Source organism: Trachypithecus francoisi, unplaced genomic scaffold, assembly GCF_009764315.1.
Source record: "Trachypithecus francoisi isolate TF-2019V2 unplaced genomic scaffold, Tfra_2.0 Lachesis_group14, whole genome shotgun sequence".
In the NCBI taxonomy this organism is placed as follows: Eukaryota; Metazoa; Chordata; class Mammalia; order Primates; family Cercopithecidae; genus Trachypithecus; species Trachypithecus francoisi.
Window position 1 is genome coordinate 50,616,713 of NW_022681459.1, and position 21,360 is coordinate 50,638,072.

Consider the following 21,360-nt stretch of genomic DNA (forward strand, 5'->3'; position numbering starts at 1 on the left):
GGAGAATGAATTTGGTTGATCCAGCAAGGGTCTGTTTTTTCCCCCAGGTGTAATCAACTAGGACTAGGAGGAAGGTCATTGAGTTCAAGCATAGCTACTGAGATCCTGCCCTTGTTGACAGACCTTCTCAGAGAAGGAGTCCTCGTAAGCGGAACCAGCACCCTGACAGTGTGTACTACATGGGCCACAGAGTACTCTTTAGGCCTGCCTTATTTCATCTTCTCAAGCAAATTAACGATGGCCTTAATATGAAGCTCTGTGGCCTCTAACTCTGGCATGGTTTCTTTTTTTGTTTGTTTGTTTGTTTGTTTGTTTTGAGATGGAGTTTTGCTCTGTTGCTCAGGCTGGAGTGCAGTGGCGTGATCTCAGCTCACTGCAACCTCTGCCTCCCGGTTCAAGCGATTCTCCTGCCTCAGCCTGGTTTCTTCAAATACCCTGCTGCTTTAGGTTGGAGAGGCTAAGAAGGGAATGTATTTCCTTTAAGTTTTTTTTTGTTTGTTTGTGACAGAGTCTGGCTCTGTCGCCCAGGAGTGGCGTGATCTTGGCTCACTGAAGCCTCCGCCTCCCGGGTTCAAGTGATTCTCCTGCCTTAACCTCTAGAGTAACTGGGGTTATAGGTACATGCCACCACGCCCAGGTAATTTTTTTGTATTAGTAGAGAAGGAGCTTCGCCATGTTGGTCAGGCTGGTCTTGAACTCCTGGCCTCAAGTGATCCGCCTGTCTTAGCCTCCCAAAGTGCTGGGATTACAGGTGTGAGCCACCGTGCCCCGGCCTTAGATGTTAAATATGCAGATTCAGAAAGGTATGGGAAAATGTATCATTTAAGATATTTTGAAACAAACAATGTAACCGTAACCCAGGTAAAGAAATAGATTAGGCCGGGCGCGGTGGCTCAAGCCTGTAATCCCAGCACTTTGGGAGGCTGAGACGGGCGAATCACGAGGTCAGGAGATCGAAACCATCCTGGCTAACACGGTGAAACCCCCTCTCTACTAAAAATACAAAAAATTAGCTGGGCGAGGTGGCGGGCGCCTGTAGTCCCAGCTACTCGGGAGGCTGAGGCAGGAGAATGGCTTGAACTCGGGAGGCGGAGCTTGCAGTGAGCTGAGATCTGGCCACTGCACTCCAGCCTGGGGGCAGAGCGAGACTCTGTCTCAAAAAAAAAAAAGAAAAAAAAAAAGAAATAGATTATTGGCCAGGTGTGGTGGCTCACGCCTGTAATCCTGGCACTGTAATTGCAGCACTTTGGGAGGCTGAGACGGGCAGATTACCTGAGGTCAGGCGTTTGAGACCAGTCTGACCTATATGGTAAAACCCTGTCTCTACTAAAAATACAAAATTAGCTGGGTGTGGTGGCACATGTCTGTAAACCCAGCTACTCGGGAGGCTGAGGCAGGAGAATTGCTTGAATCTGGGAGGTGGAGGTTGCGGTGAGCCGAGATCACACCATTGTACTCCAGCCTGGGCAATAAGAGTGAAACTCCATCTCAAAAAAAAAAAAAAATTACATTGTAAGAATATTTCAGTTTATCTGTTTTGCTGATGAGCATTTGGACTGTTTGCAGTTTTTAAATTCCTTTTTTATATATTGACAAATTATAGTTGTTTGTATTTATAGGATACAAAGTGATGTTATGATTTATTTTTATTTGTTTTTTGAGATACAGTCTCACCCTGTTGCCCAGGCTGGAGTTGCAATGGCGCGATCTTGGCTCACTGCAACCTCCACCTCCCAGGTTCAAACAGTTCCCCTGCCTCAGCCTCCCAAGTAACTGGGATTACAGGTGCCCACCACCATGCCCAGCTAATTTTTGTATTTAATTTTTAATAGAGACAGGGTTTCACCATGTTGGCTAGGCTGGTCTTGAGCTCCTGATTGGGATTACAGGCATCAGCCACTGTGCCCGGCTGATGTTATGATTTTTAAATACAATGTAAAACAATGAAATCTAGCTATTTAACTTATCTGTCACCTCAAATATTTGACTTTTTTTTTTTTTTTTTTCAGTTGAGACAGGATCTCGCTTTGTTGCCCAGGCTGGAGTGTGATCATGGCTCACTGCAGCCTCAACCTCCTGGGATCAAGCAATCCTTTTACCTCAGACCCCTAAGTAGCTGGGACTTCAGTAATGCACCACCATGTCTGGTGAATTTTTGTATTTTTTGTAGAAATGGGGTTTCACCATGTTGCCTAGGCTGGTCTTGAATTCCTGGGCTCAAGCAATCTGCCCACCTCCCAAAGTGCTCATACTACAGGCGTGAGATGCTGCACTCAACCTTGACATTTTTTGTGATGAGAAGATTTGAGATTTTCTCTCTTGGGGATACTGAAATATATAGCACTCGGGTGTGGTGACTCATGCCAGCAATCCCAGCACTTTGGTGTTTTGTTTTATTCTGTTTTGTTTTAGACAGAGTCTTGTTCTTTTGCTCAGGCTGGAGTGCAGTGGCGCGATCTCAGCTCACTGCAACCTCTGCCGCCCGGGTTCAAGCGATTCTCCTGCCTCAATCTCCTGAGTAGCTGGGATTACAGGCGCACACCACCATGCCTGGCTAATTTTTTTTGAATTTTTAGTAGAGACGGGGTTTCACCGTGTTGGTCAGGCTGGTCTCAAACTCCTGACCTCAGGATCCACCATATTTGTCTTTGTCTTTGTGTGTTTGGAGTATTTGAGTTAATATAATGTTTTCCATTTCTGAAATTCATGTTGTCGAAAATGACAGACAGAATTTCTTTTTCTCTTTTTTTTTTTTTGAGACGGAGTCTCTGTCACCAGTCTGGAGTGCAGTGGTGCACTCTCAGCTCACTGCAGCCTCCACCTCCCGGATTCAAGCGATTCTCCGGCTTCAGCCTCCTGAGTAGTTGGGACTACAGACGCGTGCCACCACGCCCGGCTAATTTTTGTATTTTTAATAGAGACAGGGTTTCACCATGTTGACCAGGATGGTCTCAATCTCTTGACCTCATGATTGCCTACCTCAGCCTCCCAAAGTGCTGGGATTACAGGCGTGAGCCACTGTGCCCAGCTAACCATCTGTATTTCTAGTAAGTTCCCAAGTGATGGTTATGGTGTTGGCTTTGGTATCACACTTTGATAACCACTGTTCTGTGGTATCCACCTCAGAATAGATTGTGGACCAAAGATTGTGGGAATCTTCAGTTTTGCTAGATAATGATTTTGTGTTTGTACCAGTTTATACTCTTGCTGGCAGTGTGTGAACATGTTCATTGACTTACCAACACTATACTAATCTGGTAGGTATGTCTCATTGTACTTTGTGTGTGTGTGTGTGTGTGTGTGTGTGTGTGTATTTCTTTTTTCTTTGTTTTTGGGGGGGAGGGGGCGGGGGGACAGGATCTCATTCTGTTACCCAGGCTGGAGTACAGTGGCATGATCATGGCTCACTGCAGCCTCCACCTGTCAGCTCATGCAGTCCTCTCTCCTCAGCCTCCCAAGTAGCTGGGACTACAGATATGCATCACTATGCCTGGCTAATTGTGTGTGTGTGTGTGTGTGTGTGTGTGTAGACAGGATCTAGCTTGGTTTCCCAGGCTGGTCTTGGACTCCAGAGCTGAAGTGATCCTCCTGCCTCACCCTCCCAAAGTACTAGGATTATAGGCATGAGCCATGTGCTAGCCTCGTTGTGATTCCTATTTTTATTTCCTGAATTCTTGTTGTGACTTAGTACTTTTTTTTTTCTTTTCTTTTGAGATGGTATCTCCCTCTGTTACTCAGACTGGAGTGCAGTGGTGTGATCTCGGCTCACTGCAACCTCCATCTCCCAAGTTCAAGCAATTCTCCTGCCTCAACCTCCTGAGTAGCTGGGACTACAGGCATGCCCCACCACGTCCAGCTAATATTTGTATTATTAGTAGAGACGGGGTTTCACCATGTTCAAGACCAGGCTGGTCTTGAACTCCTGACCTTATGATCCGCCCACCTCGGCCTCCCAAAGTGCTAGGGCTTAGTACCTTTTTATGTGTTTATTGGGTATCTAGATTTTCTCTTTTTGAAGTACATATTCAAGTCTTACTCCTGTTTTTCTAATGAGTTGTATATTGAGTTTTTGTACTAATTAATATATAGGAGGTTTTCTGTTTTGAATATGAATCTTTTTTTTTTTTTTTTTTTTTTTTTGAGACAGAGTCTCACTCTGTCCCCGGGGCTGGAGTGCAGTGGCCGGATCTCAGCTCACTGCAAGCTCCGCCTCCCGGGTTCACGCCATTCTCCTGCCTCAGCCTCCCGAGTAGCTGGGACTACAGGCGCCCGCCACCTCACCCGGCTAGTTTTTTGTATTTTTTAGTAGAGACGGGGTTTCACAGTGTTAGCCAGGATGGTCTCGATCTCCTGACCTTGTGATCCGCCCGTCTCAGCCTCCCAAAGTGCTGGGATTACAGGCTTGAGCCACCGCGCCCGGCCGAATATGAATCTTTTGTGTGTTTTATGTGTGATAAGTATCTTCTCCCTCTGCTTACTTCATCATTTGATGAATTAAGATGTTTTAAATTTTAGGCCAGGTGCTGCGGCTTACGCCTCTCAAAATGGAATTCCAGCGTTTTGAGAGGCCGAGGAGGGTGGATCACTTGAGGTCAGGAGGTAGAGACAAGACTGACCAACTTGGCAAAACCCCGTCTCTACTAATAATACAAAAATTAGCGGGGTGTGGTGGTGTGTGCCCGTAGTCCCAGCTACTCGGGAGGCTGAGGCAGGAGAATTGCTTGAACCTGTGAGGTAGAGGTTAGAGTGAGCTGAGATGGCACCCCTGTACCACTCCAGCCTGGGCAACAGAGTGAAACTCTCTCAAAAAAAAGAAAGAGAAAAAAAAACCAGGCACAGTGGCTCAACCCCTGTAGTCTCAGCACTTTGGGAGGCCAAGGCAGGGAGATCATTTGAGGTCAGGAGTTCAAGACTAGTTTGGCCAACATGGCGAAACCTCATCTCTACTAAAAATTTAAAAATCAGACCGGGCACGGTGGCTCATGCCTGTAATCCCAGCACTTTGGGAGGCCAAGGCAGGCAGATCACCTGAGGTCGGTAGTTCGAGACCAGCCTGACCAACATGGAGAAATCCCATCTCTACTAAAAATACAAAATTAGCCAGACGTGGTGGTGCGTGCCTGTAATCCCAGCTACTCGGGAGGCTAGGGCGGGAGAATCACTTGAACCCAGAAGGCAGAGGTTGTGGTGAGCTGAGATCGCTCCATTGCACTCCAGCCTGGGCAATAAGAGCGAAACTCCGTCTCAAAAAAAATAAATAAAATCAGCCAGTTGTGGTGTCACATATAATCCCAGCTACTTGGGAGGCTGAAGTGGGAGAATCACTTGAACCCGGGAGGCAGAGGTTGCAGTGAGCCAAGATGGTGCCACTATACTCCAGCCTGGGTGACAGAGTGAGACTCTGTCTCAAAAAAAAGAAAAAAAATTTTAACTTAGTAAAATTTGTGTCTTTTCCTTTATAATTAATATGTGTTCTGTCAGGGTTAAGGAATCTATTTCTTCCTTGATGTCATGAAGATATTCTGGTTTTTGTTTTTTGTTTTTTTGAGACAGGGTCTCGCACTGTCACACAGGCTGGATTACAGTGGCACGATCAGAGTCACTGCGGCCTCAACTTCCCAGGCTTAAGCCGTCCTTCCATCTCAGCCTCCCAAATAGAGGCACTACAGGTGTGTGCCACCACATCCAGCGAATTTTTGTATTTTTTGTAGAGATGGGGTTTCATTGCTTTGCCCAAGCTGGTGTCAAACTCTTGGAGTCAAGCAATTCACCTGCCTCGGCCTCCCAAAGTGCTGGGATTACAGGTGCGGGCCACCATGCCTGGCCTAAGATATTCTGTATCATCTTTAAGAACTCATTATTTTGCTGTTTACATTTTATTATCCAGACCTCCTGAAATTGATTTTTGTTGATCATGTGAGTTAGAGATCCTATTTCATTTTATTTCACGTGGATATGTAATTAACCCAGCACAGTTTATGAAAAAACAGCTCTATAGTGCCATTTTTATCATTACTCAAGTGTCCATTAAGGCCAAGTCTGTTTCTTGCCTATGTACCTTGTTCCTTTGGTCAATTTGTTTCTGCTACAAAATTGTGATGTCTTGAATATGTAGCCTTGCAATAAGCCTGATATCCAAGTAAGACTGCTTATCTAACACTTTTAAGAATGTCTAAGCTATTCTTGGTCTTTTGTGATTTTTGAAAGCTTCAGAATCTACTTGCGAAGTCCTCTTCCTCCCTAAAATAAAATCTATTGTTGTTGGGTTTTTTTGTTTGTTTGTTTTTGACAGTCTTGCTCTGTCGCCCAGCAGGAGTGGCACAATCTTGGCGCACTGCAACCTCCACCTCCCAGGTTCGAGCCATTCTCCTGCCTCAGTCCCCAGAGTAGCTGGGATTACAGGCACCCACCACCATGCCTGGCTGTTTTTTGTGTTTTTAGTAGAGATGGCATTTCACCATGTTGGTCAGGCTGGTCTCAAACGCCTGTTCTCAGTCAGGGTGATCCGCCCGCCTTGGCCTTCCAAAGTACTGGGATTACAGGTGTAAGCCACTGTGCCCAGCCCTCTCTTGGGGTTTTAATTGGGGTTACTTTGAATCTATAGATCAGAGTGGGAAAAATTGACATCTGTATTGTACTGAGTTCTCCATTTTGCCTATAAAATTATTAGATTTACTCCTCTGTTTTATATTTGTGACGCTATTTGAAAATAGTATATAAATATATGTAATTGTTTTTTTCTTTATTGCTAGTTTATAGAAATATAGAGTTGACCCTCATTTATTTGGTTTTTCTCTCTTCCTGATCAGTTTCACTGGCTGTCAACTGTATTAGTCTTTTTAAGGAACCAGCTTTTCTCTTTGATCTTCTCTGTTTTTTTTCCCTATGTGGCTACTTTTCTTAGAAAATCCTGCTTACAAGGTTGACCTTTTGGCTGGTGTCTGGAAACTTAAGATTTCAGAAGGGTTCCCACCGTTCCCTAACTGATAGTTAACCAGAGCTACAGTGTTGTGTGTTCATGCAGTGTTGTTTATGCTGAATACTAGTACTCCCTCTAGGAGTCTGGAATTTTGGTATGTGTTAGGCAGAGGGTGCCTGTCTGACCAGCCCTCAGTAAAAGCTTGGATACTGAGTCTCTAATAAGCTTCACTGATATGCAACACTTCTCACGTGTTATCACAATTCAGTGCTGGAGGAATTAAGAGTGTCCTTTGTGATTCCACTGGGAGAGGATTCTTGGAAGCTTGCACTTGGTTTCTGCCAGACTTTGCCCTGTGCCCCTCTTCGCTTTGCTGATATGTTTTGTATCCTTTTGCACGAAGATCAAAGAAAAAATCATAATGGAAGTTAACAAATACGTTGTAATGCTCATAAAAATGCTATGTATCAATATATGAAATACAGCTACAGTCATGTTTAGAGGAATGTATAATGGGTGTAATGCATTTAATGTATACCATTAAATGCATGTATAAAGAATTAAGACTGAAAACCAGTGAGCTATGCAGCTATCATTTTTTCCTTTTCTATTCCTTTTTTTTGCTCTGTCACTCAGGCTGGTGTGCAGTGGCGTGATCACAGCTTACTGCAGCCTTGAATTCCTGGGTTCAACAAGTGATCTTCCCATATCAGTCTCCCATGTAGCTGGGACTACAGGCATGCATCACCACATCCGGCTAAGTTTTTTTTTTTTTTTTTTCCTGAGACACAGTCTTGCTCTCCCACCCAGGCTGGAGTGCAGTGGAGTGATCTCGGCTCACTGCAATATCTGCCTCCTGGTTTCAAGCAATTCTCCTGCCTCAGCCTCCCGAGTAGCTGGGATAACAGGCATGTGCCACCACGCCCAGCTAATTTTTTGTATTTTTAGTAGAGACAGGGTTTCACCATGTTGGCCAAGCTGGCCTCCAACTCCTAACTACAGGTGATCCACCCACCTTGGCTTTCCAGAGTGCTGGGATTACAGGTGTGAGTCACTGTGACCAGTCTAATTTTTTAATTTTTTGTAGAGATGGGGTCTTTCTGTGTTGCCCAGCTGCTCTCAACTCCTAGCCTTAAGCAATTCACCCACCTTAGCTTCCCATAGTGCTAGGATTATAGGCATGAGTCACTGCCTGTCAAAAAATTTTTGATTTTAAAATTTTAATTAATTAATTTTGAGACTGAGTTATGACACTGGCTATTTTTTGTACTTTTGGTGGAGATGGGGTTTCACCATGTTGCCCAGGGTGGTCTTGAACTCCTGGGTTCAAGTGATCCACCCACCTCAGCCTCCCAAAGTGCTGGGATTACAGGCATGAGCCGCCATGCCTGGCCAAAAATTATTTACTGACAAATATAACACAAATACAGAAAACAGCACCAAACAAGTGGGTACCCTAGTGAATTATTATATGGCAGACACCTTTGTAACCACCACTTGTTTAAAAAAAAAAAACCAAAAACAAAAACAAAAAAAAGTAAGACCTTGGCAGTCATTTCTGAATTTCCTTCCAAGCCCGCTGACTGCCCCCCAGAGAGTAAACTACTAACTTGACTTGAATGGTAATTACTGTCTCACTTTTCTTCATGGTTTTATTACCCAATTGTGTATCCTTAGAAACTATATAGTTTAGCGTTGCTTGTGGGTTTTTTGAGCAGGATTATAAGCTACTTTCTTTTTTTTTTTTTTTTTTGAGATGGAGTATTCCTCTGTCGCCCAGGCTGGAGTGCAGTGGCGTGATCTCGGCTTACTGCAAGCTCCGCCTCCCAGGTTCACGCCATTCTCCTGCCTCAGCCTCCCGAGTAGCTTGGGACTACAGGTGCCCGCCACCATACCCGGCTAATTTTTTTTGTATTTTTAGTAAAGACGGGGTTTCACTGTGTTAGCCAGGATGGTCTCGATCTCCTTACCTTGTGATCCGCCCACCTCGGCCTCCCAAAGTGCTAGGATTACAGGCGTGAGCCACTGCGCCCGGCCTATAAGCTACGTTCATTGTTTTCTTTATAGTTACCAACACTTTTTGGATTTCCTAAAGTGATTCTATATTGCTTTTTTATTTTTAAAATTCATTGAGATATAATTCACATATTATACAATTCATTCATTTCAAGTGTGCAATTTGATGACTTTTATAATATTCATAGAAGGTTTTTTTTTTAGTTTGGGATATGACCTCTGTTGAACTCACCTACCAGAGTGGAAGTAATATGTGTGCAAAACCAAATGTTTGTTGATAGAACTTCTGCATCATAATTAAAATACAGGCAGTATCTAAAAAATAGTCATCTCAATCAAAATCCACTACTTCCATCTGGGCATGGTGGCTTATGTAATCCCAGAACTTTGGGAGGTTGAGGTGGGAGGATTCCTTGAGTCCAGGAGTTCGAGACCAGCCTGGGCAACATAATAAGACCCCGTCTCTACATAAAGTTAAAAAAAAAAAAAAAAAATAGCCAGGTGTGGTGGTGCAGGAGTCTGAGGTGGGAGGATCATGTGAGCCTGGGAGACTAAGGCTGTGTAATTTGTGATTGTTCTACTGCATTCCAGCCCGGGCTACAGAGTCAGACCCTGTCTCAAAAAAAAAAGTGGAGTTCAAGACCAGCCTGGGCAACACAGTGAGACCTTGTCTTAACCAGGTGTCATGGGGCATGACTGTATTCCCCTGGAATCGCCAACAGTAGAGCGCTGTTAGATTAATTAGAGACCTGAGATAATCCAGGCATCCTTTACATAGTCTTCTGTTGTTCTTTCTTCCCAGAAACTTGCAAATGTGTGGAATGACACCATCAGCAGCAATTGTAGCCTTGAGAAGACAGTCCAGTTCTTTTTCACTAATAGCAGGTTGCAAATGATGAAGGGTAATAGCTTTACCTTTAAATATTTTGGTGCCTTTGATGCCACTTCAAGTATCTCTGCAGTAAGGTATCCAAGGATGGCTGCACTGTTCACAGTGGCAGTCACGCCCACACATCCATGACTGGTTTTCCTACATTTCAGATGTCTGTCTATGAATATGGCCCACTGGGAACTGTAAGGAGGCTCTCTGTGAGCGGGAAACAACCACCTTTGTCCTGGCCTTTCCAGTGTCCTTCTCAGCCTTACCACCGCCCTTGCAAGTTCTGCCGAAGCTCAAACAAGGCAGAGAAAGGGCTAGTCAGACACACAGTGAGATCCTACCACCTACTGCTTCATGGCACGGTGATTCAAACTGTCCAGAGAGTTTATGTTTTGTGTGTGTGGTAAAATATATGTAACGTAAGACTTACTATTTTATTTTAATCTTTTTTTTTTTTTTTTTGAGACAGAGTCTCCCAGCCCAGGCTGAAGGGCTGTGGTTGTGATCTTGGCTCACTGTAACCTCCACCTCCTAGGTTCAAGTGCTTCTTGTGCTTCAGCCTCCCGAGTAACTGGGACTGCAGGCATGTGCCACCATGCTCGGCTAATTTTTTGTATTTTTAGTAGAGACAGGGTTTCACCATGTTGGCTAGGCTGGTCTTGAACTTCTGGCATCAAGTGATCTACCTGCCTTGGCCTCCCAAAGTGCTAGAATTACAAATGTCAGCCACCACCCTTGACCTTTTTTTTTTTTTGAGATGAAGTCTCACTCTATCACCCAGGCTGGAGTGCAGTGGCACATTCTCTGCTCACTGCACCCTCAGCCTCAGGGGTTCAAGCGATTCTCCCTCCTCAGCCTCCCAGGTAGCTGGAATTACAGGCGCGTGCCACTACGCCCGGCTAATTTTTGTATTTTTGGTAGAGACAGTGTTTCACCATGTTGGCCTGGCTGGTCTCGAACTGCTGATCCACCTGCCTCAGCCTCCCAAAGTGCTAGGATTACATGCATGAGCCACCACGCCCGGCCTATTTTAACGATTTTTAAGTGTACAATTTAGTGCCATTAAGTACACTAACAATGTGTAACCATCACCACTATCCATACCCAAAACTTTTCATCATCCATGTGGACATTCTGTGTTCATTAAATGGTATCTCCTCATTCCTCCTACCCTAATCCTCCTTTATAACCTTTATTGTATTTTGTTTCTTCTTTTTTTTTTTTTTTTTTTTTGAGACAGAGTCTCGCTCTGTCGCCCAGGCTGGAGTGCAATGGCCGGATCTCAGCTCACTGCAAGCTCCGCCTCCCGGGTTTACGCCATTCTCCTGCCTCAGCCTCCCGCGTAGCTGGGACTACAGGCGCCCGCCACCTCGCCCGGCTAGTTTTTTTTTGTATTTTTTAGTAGAGGGGGGTTTCACCGTGTTAGCCAGGATGGTCTCGATCTCCTGACCTCGTGATCCGCCCGTCTCGGCCTCCCAAAGTGCTGGGATTACAGGCTTGAGCCACCACGCCCAGCCTTTTTTTTTTTTTTTTTTTTTGAGATAGAGTCTCACACTGTTGCCCAGGCTGGAGTGCAGTGGCAAGATTGCGGCTGACTGCAACCTCCGCCTCCCAGGTTTAAGCAATTTTCCTGCCTCAGCCCCCCGAGTAGCTGGGATTACAAGCGCTCACCGCCACTCCCAGCTAATTTTTTGTATTTTTAGTAGAGATGGGTTTTCACTGTGTTGTCCCGACTGGTCTCGAACTCTGACCTCGTGATTCACCCGCCTCAGCCACCCAAAGTGCTGGGATTACAGGCATGAGCCGCCACACCCAGCCTACTTCATAGATTTCTACTTTATCTTTTCCCTCCTTGAAATCAATTGTTTGGGAATCAGTTGTTTTGTAGCACTTTCTGCAATTCGTATTTTACTAGTTGCATTCCTATGTGCATTTTTAAAAATTCTTTTTTAAAATTTATGAATTTTTAATATAATTGTACATATTTATCAGGTACGTAGTGATATATCAATACATATAATGTGTAGTGATCAGATCAGGGTAATTAGCATATCCATCACCTCAAATATTTATCATTTCTTTGTTTTGGGAACATTCAGTATCTTCCTAGCTACTTGAAACTATACATGATTGTTAACAGTAGTCATCCTATGGGGGTATAGAACGCTAGAATTTATTTCTCCTATCTAGTTTTAATTTTGTGTCTTTTTTTTTTTTTTTTTGACGGAGTCTCGCTATGTCGCCCGGGCTGGAGTGCAGTGGCCGGATCTCAGCTCACTGCAAGCTCCGCCTCCCGGGTTTACCGCCATTCTCCTGCCTCAGCCTCCCGAGTAGCTGGGACTACAGGCGCCAGCCACCTCGCCCGGCTAGTTTTTTGTATTTTTTAGTAGAGACGGGGTTTCACTGTGTTAGCCAGGATGGTCTGGATCTCCTGACCTCGTGATCCGCCCGTCTCGGCCTCCCAAAGTGCTGGGATTACAGGCTTGAGCCCCCGCGCCCGGCCTAATTTTGTGTCTTTTTTTTTTTTTTTTTTGAGACGGAGTCTCGCTCTGTCACCCAAGCTGGAGTGCACTGGCCAGATCTCAGCTCACTGCAAGCTCCGCCTCCTGGGTTCACGCCATTCTCCTGCCTCAGCCTCCCGAGTAGCTGGGACTATAGGCGCCCGCCACCTCGCCCGGCTAGTTTTTTGTATTTTTTAGTAGAGACGGGGTTTCACCTTGTTAGCCAGGATGGTCTCGATCTCCTGACCTTGTGATCCGCCCGCCTCGGCCTCCCAAAGTGCTGGGATTACAGGCTTGAGCCACCGCGCCCGGCCAATTTTGTGTCTTTTAACAAATCTCTCCCTGTCCCTCTTTTTCCTCTACCCTTCCTAGCCTCTTGTGCCCTGCGTTCTACTTTGGTTTTTGTAAGATCAACTTGTTTTAGCTTCTGCACGAGTAAGAACATGAGGTGTTTAACTTTCTGTTCCTAGCTTATTTCACTTAATATCCTCCGTTTCCATCCATGTTGCTGCAAATGACAATATTTTATTCTTTTTTATGACTGAATAGTATTCCATTTGTGTGTATATACCACATTTGCTTAATCCGTTCATCTCTTGTTGGACACCTAGATTGATTCCATGTATTGGCTATTGTGAATAGTGCTGCAGTAACCATGAGGGTGCAGAGGTCTCTTTGATGCACTGATTTTCTTTCCTTTGGATAAATGCCCAGTAGTGGGTTTGCTGCGTCATGCAGTAGTCCTATTTGTAGTTTTTTGAGGAACCTCCATACTCTTCTCCATAGTGGCTATACTAGTTTACATTCTCACCTACAGTATATAAGTGTTCCCTTTTCAGCCGGGTGCGGTGGCTCACACCTGTAATCCCAGCACTTTGGGATGCCGAGGTGGGCAGATCACGAGGTCAGGAATTCGAGATTAGCCTGGCCAATATGGTGAAACCCCGTCTCTACTAATAATACAAAAATTAGCCAGGCTTGGTGGTGCGCACCTGTAGTGCCACCTACTTGGGAGACTGAGGCAGAAGAATTGCTTGAACCCAGGAGGTTGCAGTGAGCCGAGATGGTGCCATTGCCCTCCAGCCTGGGCAACAGTGAGATTCCATCTCAATAAAAATAAAAATAAAATTAAAAAGTGTTCCCTTTTCTCTGCTTCCTTGCCAGCATTTGTTACCTTTTTTTTTTTTTTTGTCTTTTTGACAATAGCCACCTACCTAACGAGTAAGATGACACCTCATTGTGATTTTCATTTTCATTTCCCTGATAGTGATGTTGAGCATTTTTTCATATATTTGTTAGCCATTTGTATATCTTCTTTTGAGAAATGTCTATTCAGACAATTTGCTCCCCCTACTTTTTTTTTTGAGACAGGTCTCACTCTGTCACCCAGGCTGGAGTACAGTGGTGGGATTTCAGCTCACTGAAACCTCTGCCTCCCAGGCTCAAGCCATCCTCTCAGTGCAGCCTCCAGAGTAGCTGAGACTCCAGGCACACACCACCATGCTTGGCTAATTTTGTGTAGAGACAGGATTTCACCATGTTGCCCAGGCTGATGTTAAATTCCTGGACTGAAGCCATCTCCGCCTCAGCTTCCCAAAGTTACCCCTTTTTTAATTGGATTTTTTGTTTGTTTTTTGCTGTTGAGATGTTTGAGTTCTTTGTATATTCTGCATATTAACCCCCTGTCAGATAGTTTGCACATATTTTTTGTAATACTTGTAATCCCATTTTTTTTTTTTTTTTTTTTTTTGAGATGGAGTCTTACTCTATCACCCAGGCTGGAGTGCAGTGGTACAGTCTTGGCTCACTGCAGCCACCACCTCCCGGGTTCAAGTGATTCTCCTGCCTCAGCCTCCCGAGTAAGTGGGATTACAGGTGTATGCCACCATGCCCAGCTAATTTTATATTTTTAGTAGAGATGGGGTTTCACCATGTTGGCCAGGCTGGTCTTGAACTCCTAATCTCAAGTGATCTGACTGCCTTGGCTTCCCAAACTGCTGGGATTACAGGCATGGGCCACTATGCCATTCTGTAATCCCATTCTATAGGTTGTCTTTTTACTCTGTAGATTGTTTGCTGAGCAGAAACTTTTAAGCTTGAGATTATCCTGTTTGTTTATTTTTGGTTTTGTTGCCTGTGCTTTTGATGTTTTATTCGTAAAATATTTTCCTACACTTTTGAAGTATTTCTTCTCGTAGGTTTCTAGTTTTGGGTCTTACATTTAGGTCTTTGATCCATTTTGAGTTGATATTGTATAGGGTGAGAGGTGGAGGGTCTAGTTTCATTTTTCTGTATGTAGATACTCACTTTCCCCAGCACCATTTATTAAAGAGGGTGTCCTTTCCCCAGTGTTCTTGGACCCTTTGTCAAAAATAAATTGGCACTGGGTGTGATGGCTCACACCTGTAATCTCAGCACTTTGGGACTCCAGGACAGGTGGATCACTTGAGCCTAGGAGTTCAAGACCATCCTGCGCAATGTGGCAAAACCCCATCTCTATAAAAACTTAGCCAGGTGGTAGTGTGCCCTTGTAGTTGCAGCTCCTCAGGAGGCTGAGGTGGGAAGGAAGATTACCTGAATCAGTATGCAGTGAGCTGTGATTACATCACTGTACTCCAGTGGGGCAACAGAATGAGACTGTGTCTTAGGTAGGTAAGTAGGTAGGTAGGTAGGTAGGTAGATAAAATAGCTTAATAACTTAATACTCTGTTCTGTTCCATTGGCCTGTGTGTCTGTCTTTATGCCAGTACCATGCTGTTTTGGTTACTACAGCTTTGTGGTTTATTTTGAAGTCTGGTGACGTGATGCCTCCAGCTTTGTTCTTTTTGCTCAGGATCGCTTTGGCTAGTTGGAGTCTTTTGTGGTCCTATACAAATTTTAAGATATTTTTCCTATTTATGTGAATAATGTCACTGGTATTTTGATAGGGCCTGTGTGCATTTTAGCATGTTCTTCTGTCCTCTGTTCTCAGTCTTTTCTGCAAATTGGTAACTGGATTTAGAGACTTAATCAGATTTAAGTTTTATTTTTTGGGAGTAGTACAAGATAATTTTATTTTATTTTATTTTTTTTTTTGAGACAAAGAGTCTCACTCTGTCGCCTGGGCTGGAGTGCAGTGGCCGGATCTCAGCTCACTGCAAGCTCCGCCTCCCGGGTTTACGCCATTCTCCTGCCTCAGCCTCCCGAGTAGCTGGGACTACAGGCGCCCGCCACCTCGCCCGGCTAGTTTTTTTGTATTTTTTGGTAGAGACGGGGTTTCACCGTGTTAGCCAGGATGGTCTCGATCTCCTGACCTTGTGATCCGCCCGTCTTGGCCTCCCAAAGTGCTGGGATTAGAGGCTTGAGCCACTGCGCCCGGCCAAGATAATTTTATAGAAGCAAAGCAGTGAATGGTACCATAATCAAATATGATACCTGTATTAGATCGTTCTCATGCTGCCATGAAGAAATATCTGAGATAACTAATTTATAAAGGTGGGAGGTTTAATTGACTCACAGTTCTGCATTTCTGGAGAGGCCTCAGGAAACTTGCAATCATGGTGGAAGGGGAAGCAAACATGTGCTTTCTCACATGGCGTCAGGAAAGAAAGTGCAAAGTGAAGTGGGGGAAAGCCCCACGTAAAACCATGAGATCTCTTGGGAACTCATTCACTATCATGAGAACAGCATGGGGGAGCTACCCCCATAATCTAATCACTTTCCGTGAGGTCCCTCCCACGACACGTGGGTCTTAACGGGACCTGCAATTGAAGATGTGATTTAGGTGGGGGCACAGCTAAACTGTATCAATACCTATGTTTTGTCGTTCTTATTGTTGAGACAGAGTGTCACTCTGTCGCCCAGGCTGGCGTGCAATGGCGAGATCTCAGCTCACTGCAACCTCTGTCCCCTGGGTTCAAGCGATTCTCGTGCCTCAGCCTCCCGAGTAGCTGGGACTACAGGCACACGCCACCACACCTGGCTAATTTTTGTATTTTTAGTAGAGACAGGGTTTCACCATGTTGTCCAAGCTGGTCTCAAATTCCTAACCTTAGGTGATCCACCCACCTTGGCCTCTCAAAGTGCTGTGATTACAGGCGTGAGTCACCGCACCTGGCCATCAATACCTATGTTGGAACTATCCGGGAGTTTTATTTCTTTCTTTCTTTCCTGTCCTGTCCTGCCCTTTCCTGTCCTGTCCTGTCGCCCTGGCTGGAGTGCAATGGCATGACTGACTGCAACCTCCACCTCCCGGGTTCAAGTGATTCTCCTGCCTCAGCCTCCCAAGTAGCTGGGATTACAGGCACCTGCCACCACACCCGGCTGAATTTTGTATTTTTAGTAGAGATGGCATTTCGCTGTGTTGGCCAGGCTGGTCTGAAACTCCTGACCCCAGATGATCCTCCTGCCTCAGCCTCCCAAAGTGCTGGGATTATAGACGTGAGCCATTGTACCCGGCCGAGAGCCTGTCTTTAAAGATTGCTTCTACCTTTTGGCTGTTGTGATTAATGCTTCTACCTTACTTTTTTTTTTTTTTTTTGAGACGGAGTCTGGCTCTGTCGCCCAGGCTGGAGTGCGGTGGCCGGATCTCAGCTCACTGCAAGCTCCGCCTCCCGGGTTCCCGCCATTCTCCTGCCTCAGCCTCCCGAGTAGCTGGGACTACAGGCGCCCGCCTCGTCGCCTGGCTAGTTTTTTGTATTCTTTAGTAGAGACGGGGTTTCACCGTATTAGCCAGGGTGGTCTCGATCTCCTGACCTTGTGATCTGCCCGTCTTGGCCTGCCAAAGTGCTGGGATTACAGGCTTGAGCCACCGCGCCCGGCCTACCTTACTTTTTATAGTTACCCCATGCCCTGCAAATATGTTCACGCTTGACTTTCATTTCTTTTTTTTTTTTTTTTTTTTTGAAGCGGAGTCTCGCTCTGTCGCCCGGACTGGAGTGCAGTGGCCGGATCTCAGCTCACTGCAAGCTCCGCCTCCCAGGTTCCCGCCATTCTCCTGCCTCAGCCTCCCGAGTAGCTGGGACTACAGGCGCCCGCCACCTCGCCCGGCTAGTTTTTGTATTTTTAGTAGAGACGGGGTTTCACTGTGTTAGCCAGGATGGTCTGGATCTCCTGACCTCGTGATCCGCCCGTCTCGGCCTCCCAAAGTGCTGGGATTACAGGCTTGAGCCACCGCGCCCGGCCGACTTTCATTTCTTTAAACATATTCTTTTTAGCATATACAGCTGTGTGTGTGTAAAGAAAAAGGGGTATGTGGGAACAGTCTGTTCGTTCTTCACAATTTTGCAGTAAACTTCAAATTGTTCTAAAAAAATAAAATCCAGGAGTCTGAGTGTGGTAGCTTACACCTGTAATCCCAGAATTTTGGGAGGCTTAGTTGAGAGGATTGCTTAAGCCCAGGAGTTCAAGACAGCTTAGGCAACATAGCAAGACCCTATTTCAAGAAAACAAAAAATAAAAATTTTTAAAAAGTATATTAAAATGTGTGTGTGTGTCTATATGTATATATGTGTGTGTGTGTGTGTGTGTGTGTGCGTGCGTGCTTTAGCCTCAGTGCAGGTATTCTGAAGCAAGAGATCAAGAATGAAATCAGGCCAGCAGGCCAGATACAGTGGTGCATGTCTGTAATACCACCACTTTAGGGGGCTGTGGAGGAGGATTAGTTGAGCCCAGGAGTTTGAGACTAGCCTGGGCAATATAGTGAGACCCTGTCTCTAAAAAATTAAAAATTGGCCGAGCACAGTGGCTCAAGCCTGTAATCCCAGCTCTTTGGGAGGACGAGGTGGGTAGATCACCTGAGGTCAGGAGTTCAAGACCAGCCTGGCCAACATGGTGAAACCCCATCTCTACTAAAAATACAAAACTTAGCCGGGTGCAGTGGTGGGTGCCCGTAATCCCAGCTACTAGGGAGGCTGAGGCAGGAGCATCGCTTGAACCCGGGAGGTGGAGGTTGAGTGAGCTGAGATCACGCCACTGCACTCCAGCCTGGGCGACAGAGTAAGACCTTATCTCAAAAAAAAAAATAATAATAATAATAAAAAATTAGTCGACCATGGTGGTGCACGCCTGTAGTCTCAGCTACTCAGGAGGATGTGGTGGGAGGATTCCTTAAGCCCGGGAGTTCAAGACCAGCCTGGGCAACACAGTGAGACCTCGTCTCTTAAAGAAAAAAAAAAAAAAAAAAATTATCAGGACACACTGGCGAACACCTGTGGTCCTAGTTTCCTAGTTGCTTGGGAGGCTGAAATGAGAGGATCACTGGATCCTGGGAGGTCAAGGCTGCAGTGAGCTGTGGTCATGCCACAGCATTCCAGCCTGGGCAACAGAGTGAGAACCTGTCTCAAACAAAAGAAAACTGTGTTAGGCCTAATGACTCCAGGGGGTACTGTAGTTCCTGCCTAGTACCCACCTCCAGTGGTTAGCCAATATTTCTGTCAGATTGGGCTGCATATTATCTTTGAAGCATAGATATTGTCAGTCTTTATGAGCTTATCTGTTTAATTTTGCTTGTATGTTAAAAGTATTTGCATCACATGCAGAGATAACTTTATTCTCTCCTTGCCTCCTTCCTCCTCACATTTAAGGTATTTTAGGGACGGTGCAGTTAAGAAACCTTATTCTGCGAAGACACTGTCCAACAAGAAGTCTTCTGCATCCTTTGGGATCCGGAGGGAGTTACCTAGTACCAGTCACCTAGTGCAGTATCGTGGCACACATACTTGTACCCGACAGGTCCGGTTAAGAGAACTTCGCATCAGGTGAGCTTATGAGTGGCCACCAGTCTACAGATGCTTTTCTCTTGTTCTCCCTTCTTGGTTAAAATGAGGGAATGATTCTTATTCTCCCATCACAATTAGCTGGAGACCTTGATGCCCTGTTCTTTATGGTAGAATGTTCAGATGAAAAGGATATTCAGGAATCTGCAGACATAAAATCTGTCATTGAGTGTTTTCATTTCTCCACTTGTGCCTCGCAATATGACGCTATGAAGAAGACTTTTTTCTTCCAGAAAAAGTCTAAACGTGTAAACGTGGTCCAAGAAAGAAGGAACTACTCTTTTTTTTCTACTCTTTGTTTCCCCCCTGGATTTTCTGGTGAATTCTAGAAGAGCTGTAACCCTTCTGCTACTCTTGATTAGGTATATTAAAGACATCCATTTCTTTTTTTTTTTAGACAGAGTCTCGCTCTGTCACCCAGGCTGGAGTGCAGTGGCCTGATCTCGGCTCACTGCAAGCTCCACCTCCCGGGTTCACGCCATTCTCCTGCCTCAGCCTCCCAAGTAGCTGGGACTACAGGTGCCCGCCGCCACGCCCAGCTAATTTTTTGCATTTTTAGTAGAGACGGGGTTTCACCATGTTAGCCAGGATGGTCTCGATCTCCTGACTTCGTGATCCACCCACCTCGGCCTCCCAAAGTGCTAGGATTACAGGCATGAGCCACCGCGCCCAGTGACATCCATTTCTTAATTCAAAAATTGATCAGGCCTGGTGCGGTGGCTCACACCTACAATCCCAGCACTTCGGGAGGCCGAGGCAGGTGGATCACCTGAGGTCAGGAGTTCGAGACCTCATCTCCACTAAAAATACAGCGGGGCACGATGGCTCATGCCTGTAATCCCAGCACTTTCGGAGGCCGAGGCGGGTGGATCACGAGGTCAGAAGATCGAGACCATCCTGGCTAACACGGTGAATCCCTGTCTCTACTAAAAACACAAAAAATTAGCCAGGTGTGGTGGCAGGTGCCTGTAGTCCCAGCTACTCGGGAGGCTGAGGCAGGAGAATGGCATGAACCTGGGAGGTGGAGCTTACAGTGAGCTGAGATCACGCCACTGCACTCCAGCCTGGGCGACAGAGCGAGACTCTGTCTCAAAAAAAAAAAAAAAATAGGCGGGGCGCGGTGGCTCAAGCCTGTAATCCCAGCACTTTGGGAGGCTGAGATGGGCGGATCACGAGGTCAGGAGATCGAGACCATCCTGGCTAACACGGTGAAACCCCGTCTCTACTAAAAATACAAAAACTAGCCGGGCGAGGTGGTGGGCACCTGTAGTCCCAGCTACTCAGGAGGCTGAGGCAGGAGAATGGCGTAAACCCGGGAGGCGGAGCTTGCAGTGAGCTGAGATCTGGCCACTGCACTCCAGTCCGGGCGACAGAGCGAGACTCCGCCTCAAAAAAAAAAAAAACAAAAAACAAAACAAAACAAAAAATATATATATAAAAAATTAGCTGCGTGTGGTGGTGCATGCCTGTAATCCCAGCTACTTGGGAGGCTAAGGCACGAGAATTGCTTGAACCTGGGAGGCAGAGGTTGCAGTGAGCCAAGATCGCCCCACTGCCCTCCAGCTTGGGCGAGAGTAAGACTCCGTCTCAAAACAACAACAAATTTATATGGTGCTTAGCCATGGCAGCTGTTATGCTAGATGCTGAGATATAAGGTGAATAAGGTCATCTTAGTTTATGACTTCATCAGAATTTAAAATCAGGTAGGCTTGATAGACTATTAAGCCACAACAATAGAGTAAGAGTGCAATGAGAGAAGGATGTGGTACTACTGGCAAATATGGCAAGAACAGCTACACTAGTATAGCCAGCACTTACTCTCTGGAGGAAACAGAGTTTAATCTGAGCCCTGAAGGATAATGTAAGAATAAGCCAGATAAAGGGCTGGAGAAGGTGCGTTTTAAGTTGAACTCAGGGTTTAACTCTATAAGACAAGCCACCTTTGGCCCGGCATGGTGGCTCATGCCTGTAATCCCAGCATTTTGGGAGGCCGAGGCAGGTGGATCATGAGGTCAGGAGATCGAGACCATCCTGGCTAACATGGTGAAGCCCCATTCTATTAAAAATACAAAAATTAGCTGGGCGTGGTGGCGGGCGCCTGTAGTCCCAGCTACTTGGGAGGCTGAGGCAGGAGAATGGTGTGAACCCAGGAGGTGGAGGTTGCAGTGAGCCGAGATCACACCACTGCACTCCAGCCTGGGCGACAGTGAGACTCCATCTCAAAACAAAAAAAAAAAAGGCAAGGCCAGGCGTGATGGCTCATGCCTGTAATCCCAGCACTTTGGGAGG

General features: G+C 45.8%; 1 protein-coding gene and 1 pseudogene across 18 annotated transcripts in view; one reads left to right on the forward strand and one right to left on the reverse strand.

The window, feature by feature from the left end:
• Positions 1-21,360, forward strand: part of SFI1 (SFI1 centrin binding protein) — a 126,639-nt gene that overhangs the window by 10,793 nt on the left and 94,486 nt on the right. For 15 of the 18 annotated variants that reach the window (XR_004442397.1, XR_004442399.1, XR_004442398.1 and 12 more), the window contains exon 3: positions 18,880-19,053. The exons of the other annotated variants lie outside the window; for them this stretch is intronic. Coding sequence is in view for 10 of the 15 variants with exons in the window: in XM_033233302.1 (XP_033089193.1) it covers positions 18,880-19,053 (174 nt within the window). In the remaining 5 variants the exon portion in view is untranslated. The remainder of the gene's footprint in view (positions 1-18,879; positions 19,054-21,360) is intronic. 18 annotated transcript variants of the gene reach the window in all.
• LOC117096731 lies at positions 9,619-10,171 on the reverse strand (annotated as a pseudogene).